This window comes from Orcinus orca, chromosome 15, assembly GCF_937001465.1.
Source record: "Orcinus orca chromosome 15, mOrcOrc1.1, whole genome shotgun sequence".
NCBI classification, from domain to species: Eukaryota; Metazoa; Chordata; class Mammalia; order Artiodactyla; family Delphinidae; genus Orcinus; species Orcinus orca.
The window spans coordinates 27,247,438-27,271,545 of NC_064573.1; the positions used below are offsets into that span (position 1 = coordinate 27,247,438).

Consider the following 24,108-nt stretch of genomic DNA (forward strand, 5'->3'; position numbering starts at 1 on the left):
TTCAAAGGCAAGCACTGTGGCCAGGCTTACATTACAAAATGGGTTAGGCCTAAAATGGCTTCTCTAAATAACATGAATAAAGTATAATGCTGATTAAGTTACCCCCTCACCTGCCCCCCCCACCCCCCGCAAAAAAAAAGAAGTTGATATAAAAGTTTAAAAAAATTAAATGGCTCTCTTATGTCAAGTAAGCCATGCCTGGTTCTCTTTCTCTGGGGGACGCCCCTACCCTATTTGCTTACAACTGTATATTTTTTTTCTGGGTTTTTATCTCTGATAAAAGATTTTATGATATCTACAAGCCAATCTTCTCAAACCTCCATCAGTCTAGGTCACTGACTGACTTTTTAGGAATAGAGATTAAAGGTATCCTTTCCTCACCCCCTGAAACGCTAATTGATATCAACATAATGCCATTAAAATGGCCTTTTGCGGGGAAGTTACATGTACTTCTAAACCAAATCATGCAATTCTGTGGGTATGCACTTCGTGAGCTTTAAATAATGACAAACCTTTATTTTGAGCAGTGTCAGAATTGGAGTTATAGGTGCATTCATGAAAGAAGCATGATTATAGACATCATCAGTTAAAAATATATTGTATGAACGCTATAAGACATCTATACATAAGGACACAGGAGATTTTTAGAAAGAAGTAGTTTTCTGCAATTATCTTATTTCCCTAAGATTGAAGAATATAAATATATGCCTACCCATAATTGAGACTTCCAGAATGCAGTTATTTCCCCAGGCTATGTCTCCCTTGCATCATTTTTACCATATATTCTTTTATTTTTATATTTTTACATCTTTATTGGAGTATAATTGCTTTACAATGGTGTGTTAGTTTCTGCTTTATAACAAAGTGAGTCAGTTATACATATACATATGTTCCCATATCTCTTCCCTCTTACGTCTCCCTTCCTCCCTACAACTGTATTTTATATGCTCAGTTAGCTCATAAATAAGACACTGTGAAGACTCCATCTCTGAAGTCCTTTCCATTTTTCATGCCTTATTCTTGGATAGTCTCCCCACTGGCCCCCCTCCATCTCAACTATTTTATCCCACCATCAGACAAAACTCACATACATTTGATTCATCAAAAATTTATTGAGCCTACCACTTACAGGCTAGTGTTCTAGAAGGCTCTTGGGATGCCTCAGGGAACAAAACAAAGACCCCTGCCCTTAAGGATCTTACATTCTAGCCAGGTTGACAGACACAAACATAAAAGCAAATTATAATAGTATTTTAAGAGGTACTAAGTGCTTTGGAAAAAAAATTGTAGAGCTGGGAAAGGGAGATGGAGCCAAGTTTTCACATCTGGAATTTTTAAATGAAGGTGTGTAAAATCGACATGAAAAATACTTTTATGGGTCTTGTCTTTCTGCTTTTTTGTCTGCCCTCTTGGGCGCAGATGTCTCTTTGCTGCCTGGGAATTTGGACAGTATGAAAATAACTACCATTTACAGATACGCTCGCGGCTACCAGGCACCTTTGACGATTAGTCCATTTAATCTTCACTATACTGGAAAAGGCAAGTATCATCTTTCCCCTTTACACAGGATGAAACTGAAGCGCACAACTGGATAGGCATCAAAGCTCTCGAGTGCAAAACAGAGATTTAGGTTGACTGGTCCTGGTTATCTAAGGGTCAAAACAAGACTGACAAGCACTCTCCCCGGACTCCTTTAAGTCAACGTGGGTGAGGTGTGCGAGAGCTCCCGGAGCCTAGACCGAGTGCGGCTCGGCGGAGCCAGCGAGAAGGACGTGATCTCAGTTCGGGAGGTAACGCCGGGACCCAAGACAACTCCAAGCCATTGGCGAGCGTGGCCGGAGCCAGGCGCGCTTGCCGGGGTCAGGGGGTGGGGCCTGGACGTAAGGGGGCGGGGCCACCATCCTCCAGTGAAAAGGGCTCCCGGAGTGGTTTGTCCTACTTTGCTGCCGGTAGAGGCTCCGAGTTGCCGCCCCTCCCCCGGGAGTGGTGGAGATTCGATCACGTGACAGCCCGGAGGCCGGAACTGGGCAGGTTGTGGAAAGCGCAGAGTTTTGACAAAAACGAGTGGCGACGTTGCCATCGCAGGGTCTATGGCCGAGGCGGTGAGGCCCCCGCGCCGGGCCAGGGCCAAGGCCAAGGCCAGCCGGACTAAAACCAAGGTGAGGGAACCCGACCATCCCATCCTTGCCAGGCCCTGGCAGGTGCGCTGTCTTTTTTCTTCTCTTCGGCTTCTCCAGCCCACTCTGAGCCCTCCGTCCCCTGAGCCCTTCTCATCCTCTGTCCCCACTTCCCCGTATTTGATCCCCCCACCCATTGACACCAGACTTGTTCCTCTGTGCCTCCTTCACGTTCCTCTGCCGGACTTTGTCAGGAGCCCTTTTTTTTTTCTTTTTCCTCCTGTGACCTCACTAGGCTCTTCCTTTTCTGCTCCTTTCTTGACTTTTCTCACCCGGGTCTAGATTCCTATCGTGAAGCAGCTTTTCTCTTCCCAGTCTCATCTTTAACTCTCTTTTTCTCCTTTATAATCTGTGAACATTTTCAGTCCCTCTTCCCATAAAGAGGGAAGGGACCCCTCCTCCATTCAAGAATGTATCCTTTGGAAGAGCTTTGCAGATAGAGACAGAAAGTAGGCTGTGGTGATGTGCCTTTTCAGTTTAAAAATTCAAGATGACAGTGGTGCTGCTGCTGTTTATTTATCATTATCCTGGTTGTTTATGATGGGGCACGAATGACCAGAAATTAAACCAGAGCGGGACTCATACAGCAGGGACAGATCTGAATTTTCTGGGTTTCCTGGATTATACTAACGTGTGGTATTGGTGTGATTTAAAGTTGATTTGTCTTGTTTGCAGGCGCAGTCTGGGCTTTCATTTCGTACCCATATGTTTTCTGAAATGACATTTATTTTACAGTGAACAGATTAAATGCTGCCCATGGATAGCTGGACATATATAATTTTGGCTTACCTGAAACTGAATTTATATTAAGGAAATAATGAAGGTGGTATTAAAAAGAAAATTTCCTTTCCTACAAGTAGGTGATGTTCCAGAGCAGATGTAACTTAAAAATGATACGAAAATAGGATTTTCTCATGAGAACAAGATTTTAGCAGGAGACTGGTGTTCAAAGCTACCATATTTAATAAGCTGTAAATGACTTATGTAGATCCCTTTCATTATGGTGCCTTAAAAAAAAAAACTGTAGTGGAGTTATGTGCATCAGTGTACCCAGGTCTGTGAGGAATTACTCTGGGGAGAAAGCCATTTTGCTACTAATTTCAGAAACATTTTTAAGAGAAGTAATTTTGCATTGTATTGGGCTGATAAAGGACTATCTAAATAGAGGAGGAAGTAAAAAGCCATTGGTCAGCCATGCATAAGGTCCCTGAACCTAGAATACAGTAGTGTATAACATGTAAACATCCATCTGTAGAGAGCAGGATCTTAATTCTCAATCTGTAGGGTTTTTTTTTTCAAAATGAATGATGAAACTAAAGCCTAGATAAGTTAAATGATAAGCCAGAAGTCATGCAGTTAGTAAGAGACTCAAGTTAAAGCCCAAAATCGTAATTCTCGGTACAGTAGCTTAATAATTGTTCTACATATCTATGTGTATCTATAGATAGAATGTTATAAATACTTAAAAATGGTCAGTTAAGAGGATTCTCTGTTATTTTGTTTCTTGTTTTTTTAAAAATAAATTTATTTATTTATTTATTTTTGGCTGTGTTGGGTCTTCGTTTCTGTGCGAGGGCTTTCTCTAGTTGCGGCGAGCGGGGGCCACTCTTCATCACGGTGCGCGGGCCTCTCACTGTCGCGGCCTTCTCTTGTTGCAGAGCACAGGCTCCAGTCGCGCAGGCTCAGTAGCTGTGGCGCACGGGCTTAGTTGCTCCGCGGCATGTGGGATCTTCCCATACCAGGGCTCGAACCCGTGTCCCCTGCATTGGCAGGCAGATTCTCAACCACTGCGCCACCAGGGAGGCTCTGTTATTTTGTTTAGAACAGATTTTCTAAAATAAAAAATTAAAAATCAAACTTAAATCCATCATGAAAAGCCAATTGCTCGGGCTTCCCTGGTGGCGCAGTGGCTGAGAGTCCGCCTGCCGATGCAGTGGACACGAGTTCGTGCCCTGGTCCGGGAAGGTCCCACCTGCAGCAGAGCAGCTGGGCCCATGAGCCATGGCCGCTGAGACTGCACGTCCAGAGCCTGTGCTCCTCAACGGGAGAGGCCACAACAGTGAGAGGCCCGCATACCGCAAAACAAACAAACAACAACAACAACAACAACAAAAAACCCAATTGCTCATTTTATTTTTTTTAAAGATTTATTTATTATTTATTTATTTTTTGGCTGTGTCAGGTCTTAGTTGCGACACGTGGGATCTTTGCTGAGGTGTGTGGGATCTTTTCATTGTGGCGTGCAGGCTTCTCCCTAGTTGTGGCATGTGGGTTTTCTCTCTTCTAGTTGTGGTTGTGGTGCACAGACTCCAGGGCGCCTGGGCTCTAGTTGAGGCCTGCGAGCTCAGTAGTTGTGGCGCACAGGCTTAGTTGCCCCGTGGCATGTGGGATCTTAGTTCCTTTGACCAGGGATGGAATCCGCATCCCCTGTATTGTAAGGCAGATTCTTTACCACTGCGCCACCAGAGAAGTCCCCAATTGCTCATTTTATTGACACATTGTGGGCAACCTCCCCACACATAAATTTATTTTTTATCTTTTAAAATTTATAAAGAGGCCTTAATTCCAGAGGTATTTGATCAAACCAGAAATCCTTGACATACTTTTAGTCACCTTTCAAATCTACTCAGTCACTAAGGCTTGCTAATTGTATTTTGTAACTATTCTCTTGATTCTGCCCATTTCTCTCCATCCTGACTAATTCAACCATCCTCCAAGGAAGATTTCTTGGATTTTTGCTAAAATGGCCTTTCCAAGTTCATTCTTGCTGCCCATTCTCTAAACTAAAGCTGGATTGATATTTTTATAAACAAACCCCCAAAATGATTGCTCTCCTATTTAAGGCCTTTCAAAGATTTCCCATTGCCCAGAGTCCAAGAGTCCAAAGTATGGACTCAAGGCCCTAAACTCTCTGGATTCTGTCTTTCTCCTCAGCCTCTGGTCTTCACTACTATCTCTTTTGATTCTCAACTGTATATGTCCTTTCCTGCTTTAGGGCCTTTGCTCATGCTCTTTACTCTGCGCTGACACCTCTTCCTGTCCCTCTTCACCTGCTCATTCATGAGGTCTCTGCTTAAACCTCATCACCCTCATCGCCCACATTACCACCGCCCCCAGCCCCCACTAGTAGCGCTCTGCACCCCTTTGTGTCACTCATCTCACTTGCAGTTAGTTTGTTAACATCTCTCTTCTCCCTTAGACTGTGAACTCAGTGAGGGAGGGACCTGTCTTTTTCCTAATACCATTTACAGCCCTTGTAGGCATTTGCTAATGTTTGTTGAATGAAGGAAAAAATACCAGTATTGAAGAATATATCCAAGCTTTGTCACTCAGAAGAATTTACTCTGGTAAATTTCCTCTAAATAGTATGAGAAGACAAATGGAAAAAGTCCACGACATCAGCAAGCCCTCATACTTGTCAGTTTAGAAAATTGATTCTTCTCTTAGAGTAAATAGATTTATTACTTAGTGCTGGTTATGGTTTGGTTATGATCATGAAGTCCTACATTAATGAAACCTTTACCATTGTGGTGTAATTTGGTTACTGTTAATGGAACGATAAAGTAGTTCCAAGGCTCATTTCAGGAAGTGAGGAGTGTCATGTGCTTTTGCCTTTCGATAGTTTGACCCAGCAGCTGACCTATATTCCTTAATGTTAATCATTTGGAAGATGAGCTCACGTTGCTAGTTTGTGGTTATCTGGTGCTTATCACTTGATACCTGAGAGATAGTCCTGATTAGTTTCACCCACCTTGGAGGACCCTGACTTCATTGATCATGGTAGATTATGGGTTAAGAACAGTAGATTTTTAGATTGGATTTACTCTGCAGAAGCAGTATATTTTATAGTCGTGGAAAGTTTTTCTGCAGTTAATACTAAATTCTGAATGCCCACAACTCATTAATAGTAAAAGCATATTGTAATTGCTAAGGATAGACTGAGATGTGTCCCAGAAAACTGATAACAGAAACCGAGACCTTTAAATCCCCATCGCCTCTTGCTTCTTGGCCTAGATGATTTCTACCTCTTAGTCCCTCCTTCCCATGAGTGATTATAAGAGTGAAGTTGGGGGATGTTCTATATTATTTAGCTCCTGTTGTGCCTCCTAAGATCCATTTATTTGTTGAATAAACACTCATCGATCACCCACTATGTCCCAGAAACTGTTCTAAGCACTTGGGATGTAAACAGAGGAAAAATAAAAAATAAAAAAAAGAACCTGGCCTTAACGTAGCTTGCATTCTAGTAGGAGAAGACAAACAGAAAACTCCATAAAAAAAATAAATAAAATGTATAATATATTAGAAGATGACAAGTGCTATGAAAAAAGGAAAAGAGGAACAGGGTAAGGAGCTGAGTACTGGTGATTAGGATGGGTTGTGATTTTTTTTAAAAATAAGTTTATTTATTTATTTATTTATTTTTGGCTGTGTTGGGTCTTTGTTGCTGCGCGCGGGCTTTTTCTAGCTGTGGCGAGTGGGGGCTACTCTTTGTTGTGGTGCATGGGCTTCTCATTGCGGTGGCTTCTCTTGTTGCGGAGCACAGGCTCTAGTCGCGCAGGCTTCAGTAGTTGTGGCTCGCGGGCTCTAGAGCGCAGGCTCAGTAGTTGTGGTGCACGGGCTTAGTTGCTCCGCAGCATGTGGGATCTTCCCGGGCCAGGGCTTGAACCCGTGTCCCCTGCATTGGCAGGTGGGTTCTTAACCACTGGGCCACCAGGAAGTCCGGGTTGTGATTTTTATATAGGCAGTCAAGGTAGTCCTTACTGAAAGTGAAATTTAAGTAAAGACATGAAAGAGATGGGGGAGTTAGCCATTTGGATCTTGGGAACACCTGGGGCAAATGCCTTAAGGCAGTAGCAGTGTCGTTAGGGTGGAATGCATGAGGGGAGAGTATTTGGGAGAGTGTTTGAAGTCAGGAAGGTGACACAGGGCCAGGTCGTGTAGGGCCTTGTAGGCCATTGTAAGGATTCGTACTTTGAGTGAAATATGGAATCACCTCAGGGTTCCAAGCCGAGGAGTGATATGATCTAAGTTATTTTAAAGGGTCACTGTGCTTGCTTCGTTGAGAACGGACTGTAAGGGAGCAAGAGTACGAGCAGAGAGACCTTCTAAGAGATTTTTGCTGTGATCCAGGCAGGAGGGGATGGTGGCCTGGACCAGAGTTGTAAAGCAGAGGTGGTGAAGATCTAGCCAAGACTATTTGTTGCTGGTTTGGTTGGGATATGAGAAAACAGTCAGGGGTGACTCTGAGAGGGAGGAGGCAGTGAGTAGGACAGCTTTTGGGGGCAGATCAGGAGTTCAGTTTAGGACATGCTAATTTTGAAATAAATGTCAGACATCCAAATGGATTGGATATGTGGATCTAGAGTTTGGGAGAGATAAAAGATTTGGGGTCATCAGCATATAGGTAGTTATTTAAAACCAGAGACCGAACTAGGTTACCTTAGGAACAGGTGACAAGAACAGGACCCAAGGGCACTCCAGTTTTGCGGGGAGAGGCGCAGGAATCAACAAAGGAGCGTGAGGAGTGACCGGTGAGGTAGGATATGTTTGGGGTCCTAGAAGCTGAGAGAAAAAAGCATATGAAAGGAAGAGGAAGAGATGAAGCATGGAAAGTGCTGCTGATACGTGAAGCAAGATTGTTAAGAGCAACACAAAAGAAGTGGCAGCCAGGAGGAGATGTTGTATTCTCAGCAAAATGTATAATCCCCATCCTTCTCCTTTTTACTTGTAAAGCATTCTTGTACATCCCAAGGAGTGTGGGTAAAATTGCCCTGAGAGCTCTTGAGCTGATAGTTGGACTCATGTGTCCAAGCCCTTTTTATCTGTTCTGTGCCAGGCATTGTGCTAAGTGCCGTGGATACAGACATTCATGATAAACAGACCCTGCATTTAAAGTAATCCCATGGCCAAGGAGCTTTCCTGTTTGGTTCACTTCATGTACCCCATGTACTAGAACTATGCCTAACATACAGTAGTAGTTACCTAATAAATACTTTCAGAATAATGAAAAAAAATAAAGTAATCCCACAAAAGTATTCTATGTAGTGTGTAAAACTGAACCTTTATCATTTATGAAGAAGTAGCTCATTAATATTTTTAAGGATGGAAAGGAGTTGTAATATTTTTACTTAGTACAGTTTAAAGAGGAAGAACTGCAAGTGATGAATGGAAAGTGACCACTTATTTTCCAAACTTAAAAAGAAAACAAAACTTTTTTTCTGATTACAAAAGTGCTCATTGCTTAAAAAAAGTGTGTATGTATGAGTATATACACAGAGAGAGAGAGAAGTATACAACACAGAAATGAAATGCCCTGAATTCCATCTCTTGGAGATAACTGTTGGTAGCAGTTTGTTATGTGCTCTTTAGGTTTTTTCCCCACACATACACCAACACTGTAGGGCATATTTACTGTAATGTATGGTTAAGTAAGTTTTTTTGTGTTTATTAACAACTCTTCTGTTTCTGTATAACTTCTTGATTATTTTTTCTCCTGTGGAATTATTTTAAAATTGGTTCTCTACCTGTACGTAACTTATGTAGAGATCAAAAATAAAGAAATGTTAATCTCTAGGCCATTTTCAGTTGTAAGAAACATGTCTTTTGGTTAAAATAAAATTATGTAAGCACTAATTTTTGCACACACAGCTTGATACACGTGGAGTTCTGTTTGAATTTTATTTTGTGATCTGTAATGATTGTTATATATACAGTAGGCTCTAATCTTTATCTCTGGTTAACTCAAGTAGGCAAAGGAATTGGAAGTTGGCTTTCTTTTTTGTTTTTAAATGAAATTTTGTATCTTAAGTGTAAAATTTGATTCAGATTTTGGCATAAAAGTTCAGTTTTCTCTGAATTCATTGGATAGTCCGTTTGCTTTCTGTGAGGCATATAAAAATAAATTTCTGAATGTGCCAGAGCACATTTGTTGGATAATTCAATAATTTCTTCATTTTAGGATGCAAGTACCTAGGAGCTCAGCATACAGTTGGTACTCAGTAAATTCTTGTGAACTATAAGTCATCATTATTGTTTCAAGAAATGTTTATTGAACAAAGTGTTGAAAATCAGAGGCAGATCAGATCCAAAAAAGCATAAGATATATTCTCTGGTTTCAAGATATTTGTGGTCATTTGGGGGACACAACATAAAGATAAATAACCATATGTGGTAGCACGTGACCAGGGCCAGATGGCAAGTACACACCGCAGAGTTCAGAGTAAAGCATGTGCTGTGGAAGGGTTGATGTGGTCATTGACGATTTTGTCTTGGGACAGGATCATAACTGAGTCATCAAAGGCACTGAGTGCCAAAGTTAAGAGCCAGACTTTCATTAAGTGGAGAGCTGTGATTGTTTTTGTGGTGTTCAGGGTAGTGTTTTAGGGAGACCAGTCTTATAGTGGTGTTTGGGATGAATTGGTGGTAGGGCAGAGGCTGGAGGCTAGGAGACCTTTCAGGACCTGCTCCCCTGTTCTGTGCTTTGGAGAAGTGAATTGAGCCACAGGGAGCTCACCACTGCTTAGAGGCCATGGCGTTGGTGATGAACACAGTGAACCCCTTCTCCCTCCGCATATGCACCCCAGACATCCTGTCCTATCCAGGGATCTGTGAGGGGCAGGGGCAGGCCTTTGCTACCCTCTCAAACAGTTGTGTGTCTCGCAGTTGTTCATCTTTTCCTTCTGCCTTCCTTCTCTGATCTGGCCAGTCCATTCTTTGAATCAAATTACCAGCTTTCCTCTCCTTTCCCCCACCTCCTTTCCTGGGCAACCCCAGGTTAATTCCTCTTTGGACCTAACTTCTGTAACAGCACAGATGGAGAATTAAACAGAGAAGCACTGAGTTCCACCCCCAAGGGAAATAAAACCCAAAGTCTTATGTGTTCTTCTCTGGGAGCATTAGGAAGGTTTAAAAAATTCTTTAATTGATTATCTAACCACATTATCTGTTGCTGTTATGGTTGTGATTATTCCCAGGAAGGTAGATCTGCTGGATGTGGGCCTGCAAGTTTGATAGTAGCAGCTGGAGACTTCATTTTGTTTAGCTGAGGGGAAGAATTTGAAATTGCAAGGGCAGTCATGGAGTAGGGAAAGAGGAAGTGGTTTGGTGGGGTCAGAGTTGGGCAACAACTTCCCTTGGCAAAGGGAAGTTAAAAACTCCTGAGGGACAGGCTGGAGAGGAAGCCTGAGGTGGCCTGTGGGTTGCAGGAGGTGTGTTTATTTACTGTGCCCTTGATCTTGTGGCCCACCTTGGCCTACTTCCAGCTCCCTATCTTCTCTTCCAGTTAACATTTAACACCCCCAGAGGTCTCTTACAGTTTAAGAAAAGACAACTAAAATTTTCTCCCTCTATGTCACATTCCCATCTCTGCTTCCTTACTTTTCATTTATTTCTCAACTCTCTGAGTTTTTAAAATCTTCCATCTTTTCATCTAACAGCTTTATTGAGCTATAATTCACACACTATACTTATTTAAAATGTGTAATACAGTGGTTTTTGGTATGATCCAAGATTGTGTCACCATCGCCATGGCTCGGAATGCCAAACTCTTTTGCATAGAGAAGCATCATGTTAGCTTCCCACCAGCAGTGTTTGAGGATACTAATTTTTCTACATCCTTGTCAACACTTAACTATTATCTGACTTAAGTAGTTTTAGCGGGTGTGATATGTTACCTCATTGTGATTTTGATTTGCATTTCTGTGATGACTCATAATGTTAAGCATCTTTTTATGTGCCATGTGTATTATCTTTTGAGAAATGTCTGTTCAGATCCTTTGCCCATTTTTAAATTGGATTGTTCATCTTTTTATTCTTGAGTTACAAGAGTTCTTTTTTTAATTCTGTATATAAGCCCCTTATATAATAATTGATGTGAAGACATTTTCTTCCATTCTGTAGGGTTGTCTTTCCATTTTCTTCATATTTTGATTTTCAGCACAAAATCTTAAAAATTTTTATGAAGTCCAATTTATCTACTTTTTTCTTTTGTTGCTGTGCTTTCGGTGTCATGTCTAACAAGGCTTTGCCTAACCCAAGTTCACTAAGATTTACTCCTGTGTTTTTTCTGAAAAGTTTAAAAGATTTAGATCTTATGTTAGGTCTATGATCCTTTTTGTTAATTTTTGTATATGATATAAGATAGGGGTACAATTTTATTCTTTGGATATCCAGTTGTTTAACACCATTTGTTGAAGGCTGTTCTTTCCCCATTGAATTGTCATGGCATCCTTGTTGAAAATCAGTTGACCTTAAACATAAGAGTTTATTTCTGCTTTATAACAAAGTGAATCAGTTATACATATACATAGATCCCCATATCTCTTCCCCCTTGTATCTCCCTCCCTCCCTCCCTCCCTATCCCACCCCTCTAGGTGGTCACAAAGCACCAAGCTGATCTCCCTGTGCTATGTGGCTGCTTCCCACTAGCTATCTGTTTTACATTTGGTAGTGTATATATGTCCATGCCACTCTCTCACTTCATGCCAGCTTACCCTTCCCCCTCCCCACATCCTCAAGTCCATTCTCTAGTAGGTCTGCGTCTTTATTCCCGTCTTGCCCCTAGGTTCTTTATGACCATTTTTTTTGTTTTTTTAGATTCCATATATATGTGTTAGCATACGGTATTTGTTTTTCTCTTTCTGGCTTACTTCACTCTGTACGTACATACTCTAAGAGGGCCATCCACGTCACTACAAATAACTCAATTTCGTTTTTTTTTATGGCTGAGTAATATTCCATTGTATATATGTACCACATCTTCTTTATCCATTCATCTGTTGATGGACAACTTAGGTTGCTTCCATGTCCTGGCTATTGTAAATAGAGCTGCCGTGAACATTGTGGTACATGATAAAGCAGAAACTAACACACCATTGTAAAGCAATTATACTCCAATAAAGATGTTAAAAAAAAAAAGAACCTAGGGGCAGGACAGGAATAAAGACGGTGATGTAGAGAATGGACTTGTGGATACGGGGCGGGGGAAAGTAAGCTGGGACGAAGTGAGAGAGTGGCATGGACATATATATACTACCAAATGTAAAACAGATAGCTATTGGAAGCAACTGCATAGTGCAGGGAAATCTGCTTGTTGCTTTGTGTCCACCTAGAGGGGTGGGATAGGGAGGGTGGGAGGGAGACGAAAGAGGGAGGAGATATGGGGATATATGTATATGTATAGCTGATTCACTTTGTTTTACAGCAGAAACTAACACACCATTGTAAAGCAATTATACTCCAATAAAGACGTTAAAAAAATAAATAAAAAGCTCCCAACAACTTGGAAAAAAAAAGACAAGAAATAAAAAATGTTGATAAAAAAAAAGAGTTTATTTCTGGATTCTCAGTTCTGTTTCATTGATCTGTTTGTCTGTCCATGTGCTAGAACCACACTGTCTTTATTATTGTAATTTTGTAGTAGATTTTGAAATTGCGAAGTGTGAAATCTCCAACTTTGTTCTTCTTTTTCAAGATTGTTTCATCTATTCTGGGTTCCTTGCATTTCCTTATGAGGTTAAGGATCAGCTTGTCATTTTCTGCAAAAAAGGCAGCTGGGATTTTGATAGAGATGGTATTGAATTTGTATATCAATTTGAGGAGTATTGCCATATTAACAATATTGTGATCTGATCCATGAAAATGGAATGTGTTTTCACTTATTAGTCTTTAATTTCTTTCAAATTTTGTTTTGTAATATTCAGAGTATAAATTTTACACTTCTTTTGTTAAGCTCATCCCTAAGTATTTTGTTCTCTGTTCATTATAAATGAAATTGTTTTCTTAATTTCATTTCTTGATTGTTCAGCTCACTAAAATTTGGCCTCTGCCCTGAACAGTACACCAGTATTTCTCCCACTGTAGTAACCATTGGCCTCCCTCTCCTAATTTTCTTTTTTCTGACCTCTCAATCTGACAGGCCTATTTATTATAGCTAGTGTGCTAAACATCATTGCAGTGTAATTGGACCCACTTTTTCATTTTCTTATAAATACTCATGTAATGCTTTCCTGGTATTCATGATTTTAGGCAGTTTGACAAAGTGGTTTGTATGCATTGTGTGGCTGTTCTCGGAATCTGATATCCACGGTGCAGATTAAAGTAATTTTGGAGGGACACGTTGCTTCTTGCATCACCACCATTTGTAAACATTTGGTAGTTCATTACCAGCAAACTGAGCTCAAATTCCATTTCAAAAACATTCGTCTTTTCTTCCTAATATTAGGTGCATATAAATGTTTTACTTTTTTGGCTATTTACTTGTCAGCTTTTTTTTGCTGGACGTTTGCTGGACAACATAATCCAAAATCACTGATAACTTTGTAACCATGATTTTGCCTTCCTTAAAATTTCACCGTGGGGACTTCCCTGGTGGCACAGTGGTTAAGAATCCGCCTGCCAATGCAGGGGACACGGGTTCGAGCCCTGGTCCGGGAAGATCCCACAGGCAACGGAGCAACTAAGCCTGTGCGCCACAACTACTGAGTCTGCACTCTAGAGCCTGCGAGACACAACTACTGAGCCCCCGTGCTGCAACTACTGAAGCCTGCGCGCCTAGAGCCCGTGCTTCTCAACAAGAGAAGCCACCACAATGAGAAGCCCTCGCACCACAGCGAAGAGTAGCCCCCGCTCGCAGCAACTAGAGAAAGCCCGCGTGAAGCAACGAAGACCCAACATAGCCAAAAAACACCCCACATTAAAAAAAAAAAATTTATAGTGAGGGAAGTATTTGAGTGAGTCAGTCATTTTTTAGTTTCTTTGGATGTAACAATTTTATTTAAATAAATAAATAATAAATATTTCCATATTTTTTTCTTCTTTTTTATCCAGGCTTCTTTCCTGTGTGTCTAGTTTGTGTGTTAATGCCAGAGATACTTCATTATAAAACCATAATTTATTTTATCTTATTTTTTAAATGGTTAACTGTTTTTTGTTTTTTTGGAATTAATTTTGGATTTAATAAGTTGCATATATAATACAGAGAGTTCCACGTGCCTCTCGTCCAGCATCTTCTTGTGTTATGTAACTGTAAATTCTATGTTGTAGAACATTTATCACAACCAACAAATTAACATTGGTACAATGGTATTAACTAAAATATAGAACTTTTTTGAATTTCACCAGTTTTCTTGCTAATGTCCTTTTTCTGTTCCAGTGTCCAATCCAGGATCCTACGTTGCATTCAGTTGTCATGTCTCTAATAGTTTTCTCCAGTCTTTTGATAGTTCCTCAGTCTTGTCTTTTCTTTGATGATCATAACACTTCAGTTATTTTGTAGACTTTCCCTTAATTTGGGTTTTCGTCTGGTGTTTTCTCATGCTTAGATTGAGGTTATACATTATTAGAAAGGGTACTGAAGAGGGGATAAGCCTTCTCAGAACATCGTATGGGGATGTATTACTGGTTATAGTAACCCTGATCACTTGGTTAAGGTGTTGACTGCCAGGATTCTCCACTGAAACTTATGATTTTTCCCTTTGTAATTACTAAATATTTAGGGGATACTTTGAGACTATACAAATATTCTGCTTCTGCTTAAATTTTCACTCACTTTCATTACTTAGTAGATCTTGCCTCTTGCCTGTGGCAGTTATTACCATGGTGTTCTAATTGTGATTTTCTGTTTTTCTCATTCCATCTACATTTATTAATTGGACTTTTGTAAGGAAGAGTGCCACTTCTTGTCCATTAAGGAAAAAAAGATACATATAACATATATATATGTTTATCTATTTAGTTATGTGAGTATGGACTCATGGATATTGATTTTATTCTGAGGTTATAATCCAGTACTATAGTTAATTTATTTCAAGTTGGCCTGACTTTTTCTGCCTGAAATTTGAATAGATATGTTTGTCAGGATGCAAACCTGTTGAAGCCTAAGATACTTGGAGACTGTTCTCTCTTACTTAACCTCTAGCAGAATGGAGAACAGCCTAATTAAGACTTTCCTTCTCCATTCTTGAATCATAATTTGTTGCTTATTCTCATGTCTTCCTCTGTAGGGATTAGACTAGTGAATCTCCCAAATTCAGCATTCTCAAAATTGAATAATATGAAATATGAAACACACTGCTTATGAAGTGAACTTAGATTTTTTTATACAATTTAAAAATTCCTCATCAGTTATTGTTATATTATAAATTATTTCACATTATAAATCTTGTTTTAGGAAAAGAAGAAATATGAAACCCTTCAGAGGGAAGAGTCTGATGAAGTCTCCCTTCCAAAAACCTCCAGAGAGCTGGAAATCCCTACCCCACCTTGTGAATTCCAAGGAGACCATCTAAAGGAGTTAACCGATTCCCAGCCCCAGAATGATGCTAGTCGACAAAACGAGAGTGAAATGTTTGATGTACCACTCACTTCCTTAACTCGAAGCAATGAAGAGTCCCTGACATGTAAAACAGAGAGTCTAAAGGAGGGAGAGGAGATCAGAGCCTGTGCTGGGGATGATTCAGTCAAGCCGAAGGTCGATCCTGGAGGCAATGTCGGAACCAAAGTAGAACCCCCCGAGAACATTACAGAAATGGAGGAAGATAAACTGGTACAATGTGGACCTTTGGAAAGCACACTGCAATCTAATGTTTCTTATATTCAGCAGGAAGTGGAAAATTTGAAGGTCAGAGATACTCAGAATAGGAGAGAAGACCAAGAAGCCTTGGGTCTTTCTTCAGAGGTGCTACAAAATGTTGGCTTGCAGAGTTCTTGTGAAGCCAAAGACATTTTCCAGCCACCTAGAGTGAAAAAACTGTATCCCCAGTTGCCAGCTGAAACTGCTGGGGATATACCGGCTTTGGTGGCAGTGAAACCCTTGCTTCGTAATGAGCGACTCTACCCGGAGCTCCCATCTCAACCAGAAATAGTACCATTTACTGAAGAACAGCTAAAAGTCTTTGAGCCTGGTTCATGGCTGGAAAATGTTGAGTCATATTTAGAAGAATTTGACAGCATGGCTCATCAGGACAGGCATGAATTTTATGAGTTGCTTTTGAACTACTCACGCTGTAGGAAGCAGCTGCTGCTGGCTGAAGCTGAGCTCCTTGCTCTGATGTCTGATTGCCAAAATGCCAAAAGTCGACTATGGCACTTCAAGGAGGAACAGTTGTCTGTACAGGTATATTGACTAGTGTAGCATAAAGCTTGCAGGAGCCTGGGGAATTTTCAGTGGAGCTGCTATTCCTGTGATGCCATTGAGGTCTGGAGTCTGCTCCTTTTACCCACACTGACCCTGTCTTAGCCCATAGTAATTGAGTGCAGGAGTCACAGTGTCATATGCCCACAGGGGCCAGGCAGGTAACCTGGAGAAGTGAAACAGGTTGAGTGGGACGGTGATCACTGGGTAAGCTCATGCCTGGTCCAGCATGGGGAGCTGCTCCAGTGTTATAGTTGATTGTTGCTGTGAGGTTATATTGGTTCAGCATTGCCACATCTTATGTTTTTCTAAGAGAAGCTAGAAATCTGGATTTTTATGTGAGGGATCCTGATTTGTAAATGTTGGCAACTAAATACGCACACACACACACACTCTCTCTCTCTGTCTCTGTCTCTCTCTCTCTCTCTCTCTCTCACTCACTCACTCATGCACAGTAGAGGCCAAAACAAGTCATGTCTCCAGGCCAGATTCAGCCTGTGGGCCATTTAGCTTGTGACCTTGGGCATAATGCCAGGAACATCTAATGGGTAGAGAGTGTCAAGGGGAGGATGATCCATGGAACGAGGTCAAGAGGAAATGAGAAAATAGGGAAGGCAATAAGATGTGACCCTATGGAGGCCAAGGTGCCATCAGGAAAGCCATTGCATAGTGGCCTGGGAGGGATGGCGAGGAAGAGAAGGCTACTCTTGACAAGTTTAGCAGTGAAGGGAAGATGGAGGAGATGTCAGGGAGAAACGTGTGATTTCCCCCAACCCTAATCGTCATTCCTTGGAGACCTGTGTATCTCTTTGTAGATAGGAAGGATCCTGTGGAGAGAGAAACTTGAAAATACTGAAAAAGAGAGAATAGAATCAAGAAAACAGTTGGAGGGTTAATATTGGAAAGGAGGGGTTTGTTTTGAGCAGAATCACAAAGAATGGTGAGGGTAAGTACAGAGATATTTTGAGGTCTCTCGAAGTTGAGGGGATATCACATTGACCTCAGTGTTTATAAAGTAGAAGGTAAGGTCATCAATCATGAGGGTCTTAGAGACAAGCTCTATTGTTTTCTTGCACCTTTCCCCACCTACTGCATTTTAGGATTTCTCTTCTCGTCTCTGAACTTGTGATGCCTTTGTGATTGGCACCTGGTTGTATAGTAGCTTCACTGTTTTCTACGTAGTAGTATTGTTCCCTCACTGCGATTTGTAAGCTCTTTGAAGATGGTACTGAAGCCTGTGTATTGTATACAGGCTTCAAGAGCAAAGAGTAACTGGCTTCATATCTCACCCTTTTGCCCACTGCTAGGGTATCTGTGCTGATCAAGTGAAAGTTTCAGGCCATCATCGCTACCAGAGAGTGGAGATGAATGAAAATGCACTGGGAGAGCTAAAAAAACTGTTTGATGCCAAATCTGAGCACCTCCACCAGACCTTGGCGCTGCATTCTTACACTTCTGTGCTCTCACGGTTGCAAGTGGAGTCTTACATCTACACATTGCTCAATAGTTCGGCTGTTCTGAGATCTTTAGCAATTCATCAGGAAGGCCAAGGTGTGTAAGTAATGAAAGTCTCACTCTTTCTTGTGGTCTAAAATATAAAAAGAATTGAGGGATACAATCTGGTGGACTCTATTGTGTGCAGATATTATAAGGGATAATTTGTGCTTGCTGTTTTACCTTACCTCCCCCAATACAGGACTGAGATCTGCCTTAATAACATTTCTTGGGAGCAATGCCAGGTCTCCCTACCCCGTGGGCTGTCATTCTCTCCTTCTCTAGGAAGCCAAAAGTTTGCTTTTTATCATTAATGTCTCTTACTGTCCTAATTTATGTGTTCATTACCAATTCAAGTCCAAATATAGTTTTTGATTCTAAAACTAATAATCACAATACTTTTTCATTCTGTCTGTTGCACTTTATTTTTGCTTGTCCATTTTGTTGGGGTGTTTAATTTTCATCAGGGCATTTATAATGTTCTGAATTTTTCATCTTATTTTGGGTTTTAATAAATTAGGCTTGGGCTTTCTTGGTGGTTCAGTGGTTAAGAATTCTCCTGCCAATGCAGGAGACACAGGTTCTAGCCCTGGTCCTGGAAGATCCCACATGCCACGGAGCAGCTAAGCCCGTGCACCACAACTACTGAGCCTGCTCTCTAGAGCCCATGAGCCACAACTGCTGAGGCCCGCGTGCCACAACTACTGAAGCCCATGCGTCTAGAGCCCGTGCTCCGCAACAAGAGAAGCCACCGCAATGAGAAGCCCACGCACCGCAATTAAGAGTAGCCCCTGCTTGTCGCAACTAGAGAAAGCCCGTGCACAGCAACGAAGACCCAACGCGGCCAAAAATAAATAAATAAATAATTTAAAAAAAAAGAAAAAGAAATTAGCCTTTACTATATGATAAGTATTACGTATGCAATTTTTATTTCTTGGAGAGATACTAGGATCATTTAAAATAAAAAACTTCTTCCCCCTTATCGTTTTCATAACTAATCAGAGAGCTGGGGCTAGGCCAGAGATTTGCTGATTTTTAAATAAAAAATTTTGATGAAGTTAATTTTTTCTTGCTTTGAAATACTTCACGAAGTTAAATACTTTTTTCAGTTTACATATTTAGTAGAAACTCAGATATTTTGATGTAACTTTTCTGCTTGGATTTTCATCTGAATTAAATATTTTAAATAGTTTATTTATTTATTTATTTATTTTAAGTAGAGACACTAAAAATTCTCCCACAAATACCATTTATATGGGACTCATTTAATCCTCTTTTTAATTTATAGCTTCTAAACAGGTAGAAAGCATTCCCTCTGATCTGTGTCAGCTAAAGGAGTGCATTAGTGTCTTATTCATGTTCACCAGGAGAGTTAATGAAGATACTCAGTTCCATGATGATCTTCTTCTCTGGCTGCAGAAATTGGTAAGGAAATAGACATAGTATACTGTCCTTTATTTCCCTGATAATTTAAGAATTATCTCCTGTTTCCTTATAGGTTTTTCTTTAATAGCTTCTTCAGCTAATTTGTTTAATATATTAGTGACGTTTTCTTTGCTCATGACATGTGGAAATAAGTTATCCTGATCTAGTGCATTATTAAGCACACAGTGCTTTTCTCTCTGGTAAAGTTTATGTTAAATTATCTTTGGCCTTCGACTTAGAAGGAAATGGAAATGTGGGAAGCATGCTAAATTTAAGACTAGATGTATATTCAGAATATAGGTATGTGAGCTAAAAGTTGTTCATATCACTTTTTTATCATCTTGTGTTTAATGCTGTACTTATACTTTAAAAAAATTTTTTAAGGGAAAAAAAAGGAATCAGGATTTGGGAACTTTAGGAAAGATATCAGGTGTGTTACGTGGGGAGAGGTTGTTCGTTTACTGGTTATGTTTCTCAATGGAGCTCCCTTGGGTGCTTTTTTTAGGTTCATGCTAGCATTCTTAGATATGGGCTGAGGTTCTAAGCATACTTACTTGTATCTGGGAAACTATTACAAACTGGGAATAGATTAAACTGCTTGACTTATATCTATTCATGTGTGGCCAGGAACATTAGTGATTTGTAATTTGCCAGATAATAAAAATTGGGTTTGCAGAGAAACTGCTTATGATATTTTTATCAGAGTGCTCTTAGGTTCATAGGCCTCTGTGTACCTCTGTGGTAGAAACTCAACCAGTCAGTGGTATATCTTATGTCTGGTTACTCTTTTGAAAGATCACATGTATTTAAATATCGGATAAGTGATTTCATTAGACCCTTAAAAACATTCGTCTTTGTAAATAGTAAAACTATACATCCTTTATTGTTTAGGTATCAGTGTTACAAAGAGTTGGCTGTCCTGGAGATCACCTCTTCCTTCTAAACCATATTCTTCGATGCCCGGCTGGTGTTAGTAAATGGGCTGTTCCTTTCATCCAGGTATGATGAATGGCCTTCTAATGTTGAAGAGAATGGGAGGCGATTTTGTTAAACATTTTTCCTGAAGAAGTTGCTTTAAAAAATAAGCCTACTTTAAAAATATTGATATTTAAAATAAAATTATTGGGATATATCTAGTCTGTATTCGTAGGAGTTATTATGCTGCAACTTCTTGGACCACCCAAAACTGATGAAATTAAGATGGAATTGCAAAAGTTCAGTTGTAGTCTGGCTTGGTAGGTTTAGTAGTATTTAATTCTGTAAAATTTCTGTGCAGTAAGGCTTGCTAGGACTTTTTTCTGTAATATTCAACACAACGTCCTAAATTAATCCATCTCACACTACAGTTGGTACAGATAAAAAAGCAGCCACAAGCATCTCAAAGTTCTTTAATACTAGCAGAGATCTCAGGTCTGTGTGATCGATTTAGGCATCTCTGCTGCTTGCCTTTGGGTTGTGTTGTTAACTCATAGCAACCCCTCAGATGGGTGGGGCCAGATGTATTCCAGGTCATTCTCCAGGTCATTCTCCATGTTACCTTTTCTTTAGTATTTCTGGTGGCAAGAAATTTGAATCTTTTTAGGTAGAAGGAGGATTTTTTGTTTTTATTTATCTTTGGATTAAGATAGCAGTATACTCCTCCCGTCCATATTGTTTCAGGTAATTGATGTAAATGGCTCAGCTACCTCTGTTCTCTGAGTACAGCCCAGTCAGTACTGCCAGGTAACCCACAGGTGTTCTCACTCTTGTGGATGAGATGCCAGTTCCATCTTTGCTTCCTTAACAGCTCCCTTTGTCAAAATTTTGGTGAACTAACATTATGGATACTTGGGTTGTTGGTTTTCTACAGTATGCCTTTTCCTTTTCTGATTTCAGATCAAAGTGTTGAATAACCCATCAGGGGTCTTTCATTTTATGCAGTCCCTTGCCCTGCTAATGTCTCCTGTCAAGTAAGTGTGGAAGAGCTTTGTGAAGTAGAAATGAAAATGTTCTATCAAACAATTGGCTTCCTAAACTGCCCAGATCCAAACAATCGCTAAGAGAAGAGTCAGCATTCCAAAATTTAACATTGCAGGTTTTCTTTGGGTTTAATACCCTTTGTCCCAAAGTGACCCTTTTAACTGCCTTTTTTTTTTTTTAACTGATTAACTTTTTTGGGTCCTCCTTTTTAGTGGATTTGCGACTCCTGTCATATATGTCATTGTGGTGCTGTGGGGAGAAAAAAAGGATGATCTCTTCCTTAGAAGGAGAGGTTTAGTGGCAGAGGAAAAAAAAAGCACAGTCAAAGAGATTCAAGTGCTAAATTGTGTGAAGCCATGATTGATGCAGTAGAAATGAAGAGAGTAAAGAGAGTAGAGTGGAGTAGTCAGAGGGTTCCAGGTGGATGAGCTGGGTTTGAAGAATGGAACTGACTTCAGCAGGAGAGGAGTAGGGAGGGCACTGTAGGTGGGAGAACAGTGAGCAGTGGCCCACAGTACAGGGAAGGATAGCTGTGCAGGGGGCAGTTTGGAGAGCAGCTTGGCTGGAGTGAAGGGGTGTGGGGGGGGTGATAATAAAGATGAATAACTAGGGTGAGTCTGATTATAGAAGACCTTGAAATTAAGACAGATATTTGAGATGGTCTGGCCTTTGTAGCAATTGAAGGTTTTTGAAAAAGGGTAGAAGTTGTATTTAAGGAAGATTAGGATGGACCGGAGGCAGAAGAAGATGTGCTTTTGCCTCATTTCTTGCATTGAATTGTCTACGGTTGCAGACATCTGGCTCTCCTGGCTCTGGAACCGAATCCAGCATCAAGAGGGCACATCCTTAAGTGGGGGGAGAAGGCAGAGGTGTGTATAGGTGACCTTGAACTGTGTTACTCCCACTGGCTCTTGATCCAGGAAAGCCTATCTGCCCCCAGCCTGAATTGGTGCTGGTCTTGGGAAAGAGAAAGTGGGGAACGGGAAGGTCATCTTCCCAGGAAAGGATAAAGTAGCTGATTAAATAAGAAAATGTGGGCAAGGGTGGCTCAGACCTAACTCTGTAGACTCTGAGTCTGAGTGACTGAGAGGGTGTTGGCAGCCCCAACAGACCGAAAAGACAGAAAGGAGAGCCGTTGGGTAAGGAGGAGAATTTGAGGTCATTGGGGTTTGCAAGTGGACACATACGAGTGGCAACTATCAGTGGACATGTGGAGCTGCAGGACTGGAGCCCCGCAGGTTGGAAACAGGAAGTCTTGGAGGAGAGCTCCTGGTGAAAGGAGGGAATGGATGAATTTTCGGGGTTAGGCCAGAGAGGAAGGAGCAGAGAGCTGAGAACTGGGTGGTGGTCTGAGAGAAGAAACTTCTCTGGTTACACTGACTCGCCAGGTCCAGCCAGCACCTTGTGAAAGCCTGGCTGGCAGGAATTCCCCCAGATTCCTCCCTCTCACCGCCTGGATATAGGGGCTGCTCCTACCTGTGGTGTTTAGGTGTACTTTTCCCCCTAAACCAGCTTCTCCATTACCTGCAGATTATCCTTTTTTATTCAGTAAAGCATGTTTCCTGAACGCTTTGTGAGCCGGTTAGAGTTCAGGTACTGTGTGGTCCTGGGTGTACTGAGGCCCCGCTGTGGGGGGGCACTGTGCTGGCATAAGTGCTTCTCTGCGGTTCCTCATCATTATTGACCCAGAATGGCTGTGGTCTCTACACCACGATTAGCGAAGCTTTGGTCTCCTTGAGTTTTAGCCAGTTATTATTTCTTGTTTACTAATTCAAACCATTTGAAGATTGAGTGGATGTCTGACTCTTCTTCAGGGCGAGTAGATGATCCAGAATGCACGCAGTGGGCTTTCTGTGTTTATGTTTAGGTGATTGGAGTGATTTCCCTTGTCCTTTAGAAATCGAGCCGAGTTCCTGTGCCACATGAAGCCCAGTGAGCGGAATCCATCCTCCTCGGGGCCTGCATCCGGGACGTGGACACTAGTAGATGAGGGAGGAGAAGAGGTTAGTCGTCATGTTGACAGCATTTTGATTAAGCATTTCTGAGCTCTTCTTTTTACGTGCCAAGTATCGTTCTAAGCACTTCTCATGTATTAGCCCATTTAATTCTCCCAACAGCCCCACGAGGCAAATACTGTTTTCATCCCCCTTTTAGAGGTGAGGAAACATGTGCGGGTGGGGTTGAGGGAATTTGTCCCAAATCACACGTCATTAAATGCAGAGCCTGTGCTCTGAGCCAGTGTCTCTGCTGCCACCCTTCCTAGACCATCTCCCTGTGCAGCTGGGAGAGTCTGGAACCTGGAAGTGTTTACATATTATGTACACTTTCTATTAGGATTTTATTTTATGCAGCAACGGTTTTCTGGGCTTGAGGTGTCACCTACAGATACTCTGAGTCTGTATAACAAAGAGCTGTATCTTGCCAAGGTTCTGCCTTAACGCTTACAAACTTCTTATCTAGATCTTCTCATTTGAAAGATGGAAGATAATTTTCTGTTTCTGGTGAGAATTTAATGATCAAAACCCAGTTTCTTGGGAATTCCCTGGCAGTCCAGTGGTTGGGACTCTGCACTTCCACTGCAGGGGGCCCGGGTTCGATCCCTGGTCAGGGAGCTAAGATCCCACATGCTGCACAACATTGCAGGGGGCCCGGGTTCGATCCCTGGTCAGGGAGCTAAGATCCCACATGCTGCACAACATTGGCCAAAACAAACAAAACCCCACAAAACAAACAAAAAAATCCCCAGTTTCTCAAGATAACAGTTATTGACTTTTCTTTCTACTGTATACGTGGTTAGTGTATAGGTGAGGCTTTTTTTTTTTTTTTTCCAGCTAGTTATCGGCCCTATCTAATGCGTTTTTATGGTCAAAATCCTGATTTGGTGTATTTGTTCAAGGTTGGCCAGGGACTAAATTTACT

The 24,108-nt window shown here is 41.1% G+C and overlaps 1 protein-coding gene across 3 annotated transcripts in view; it reads left to right on the top strand.

The window, feature by feature from the left end:
- Nucleotides 1–2,021: 2,021 nt before the first annotated feature.
- Nucleotides 2,022–24,108, top strand: part of EPG5 (ectopic P-granules 5 autophagy tethering factor) — a 129,548-nt gene continuing 107,461 nt past the window's right edge. Inside the window, exons 1-7 of one of the 3 annotated variants that reach the window (XM_004266052.4) lie at nt 2,022–2,159; nt 15,349–16,293; nt 17,619–17,862; nt 19,094–19,230; nt 20,122–20,229; nt 21,106–21,179; nt 23,087–23,192. In XM_004266052.4, the coding sequence (XP_004266100.1) occupies nt 2,091–2,159; nt 15,349–16,293; nt 17,619–17,862; nt 19,094–19,230; nt 20,122–20,229; nt 21,106–21,179; nt 23,087–23,192 (1,683 nt within the window). In that variant the 5' untranslated portion in view covers nt 2,022–2,090. Of the gene's footprint in view, nt 2,202–15,348; nt 16,294–17,618; nt 17,867–19,093; nt 19,231–20,121; nt 20,230–21,105; nt 21,180–23,086; nt 23,193–24,108 lie in introns of those variants that run through there. The other 2 variants (XM_033421337.2, XM_049697760.1) reach the window with 2 other exon arrangements.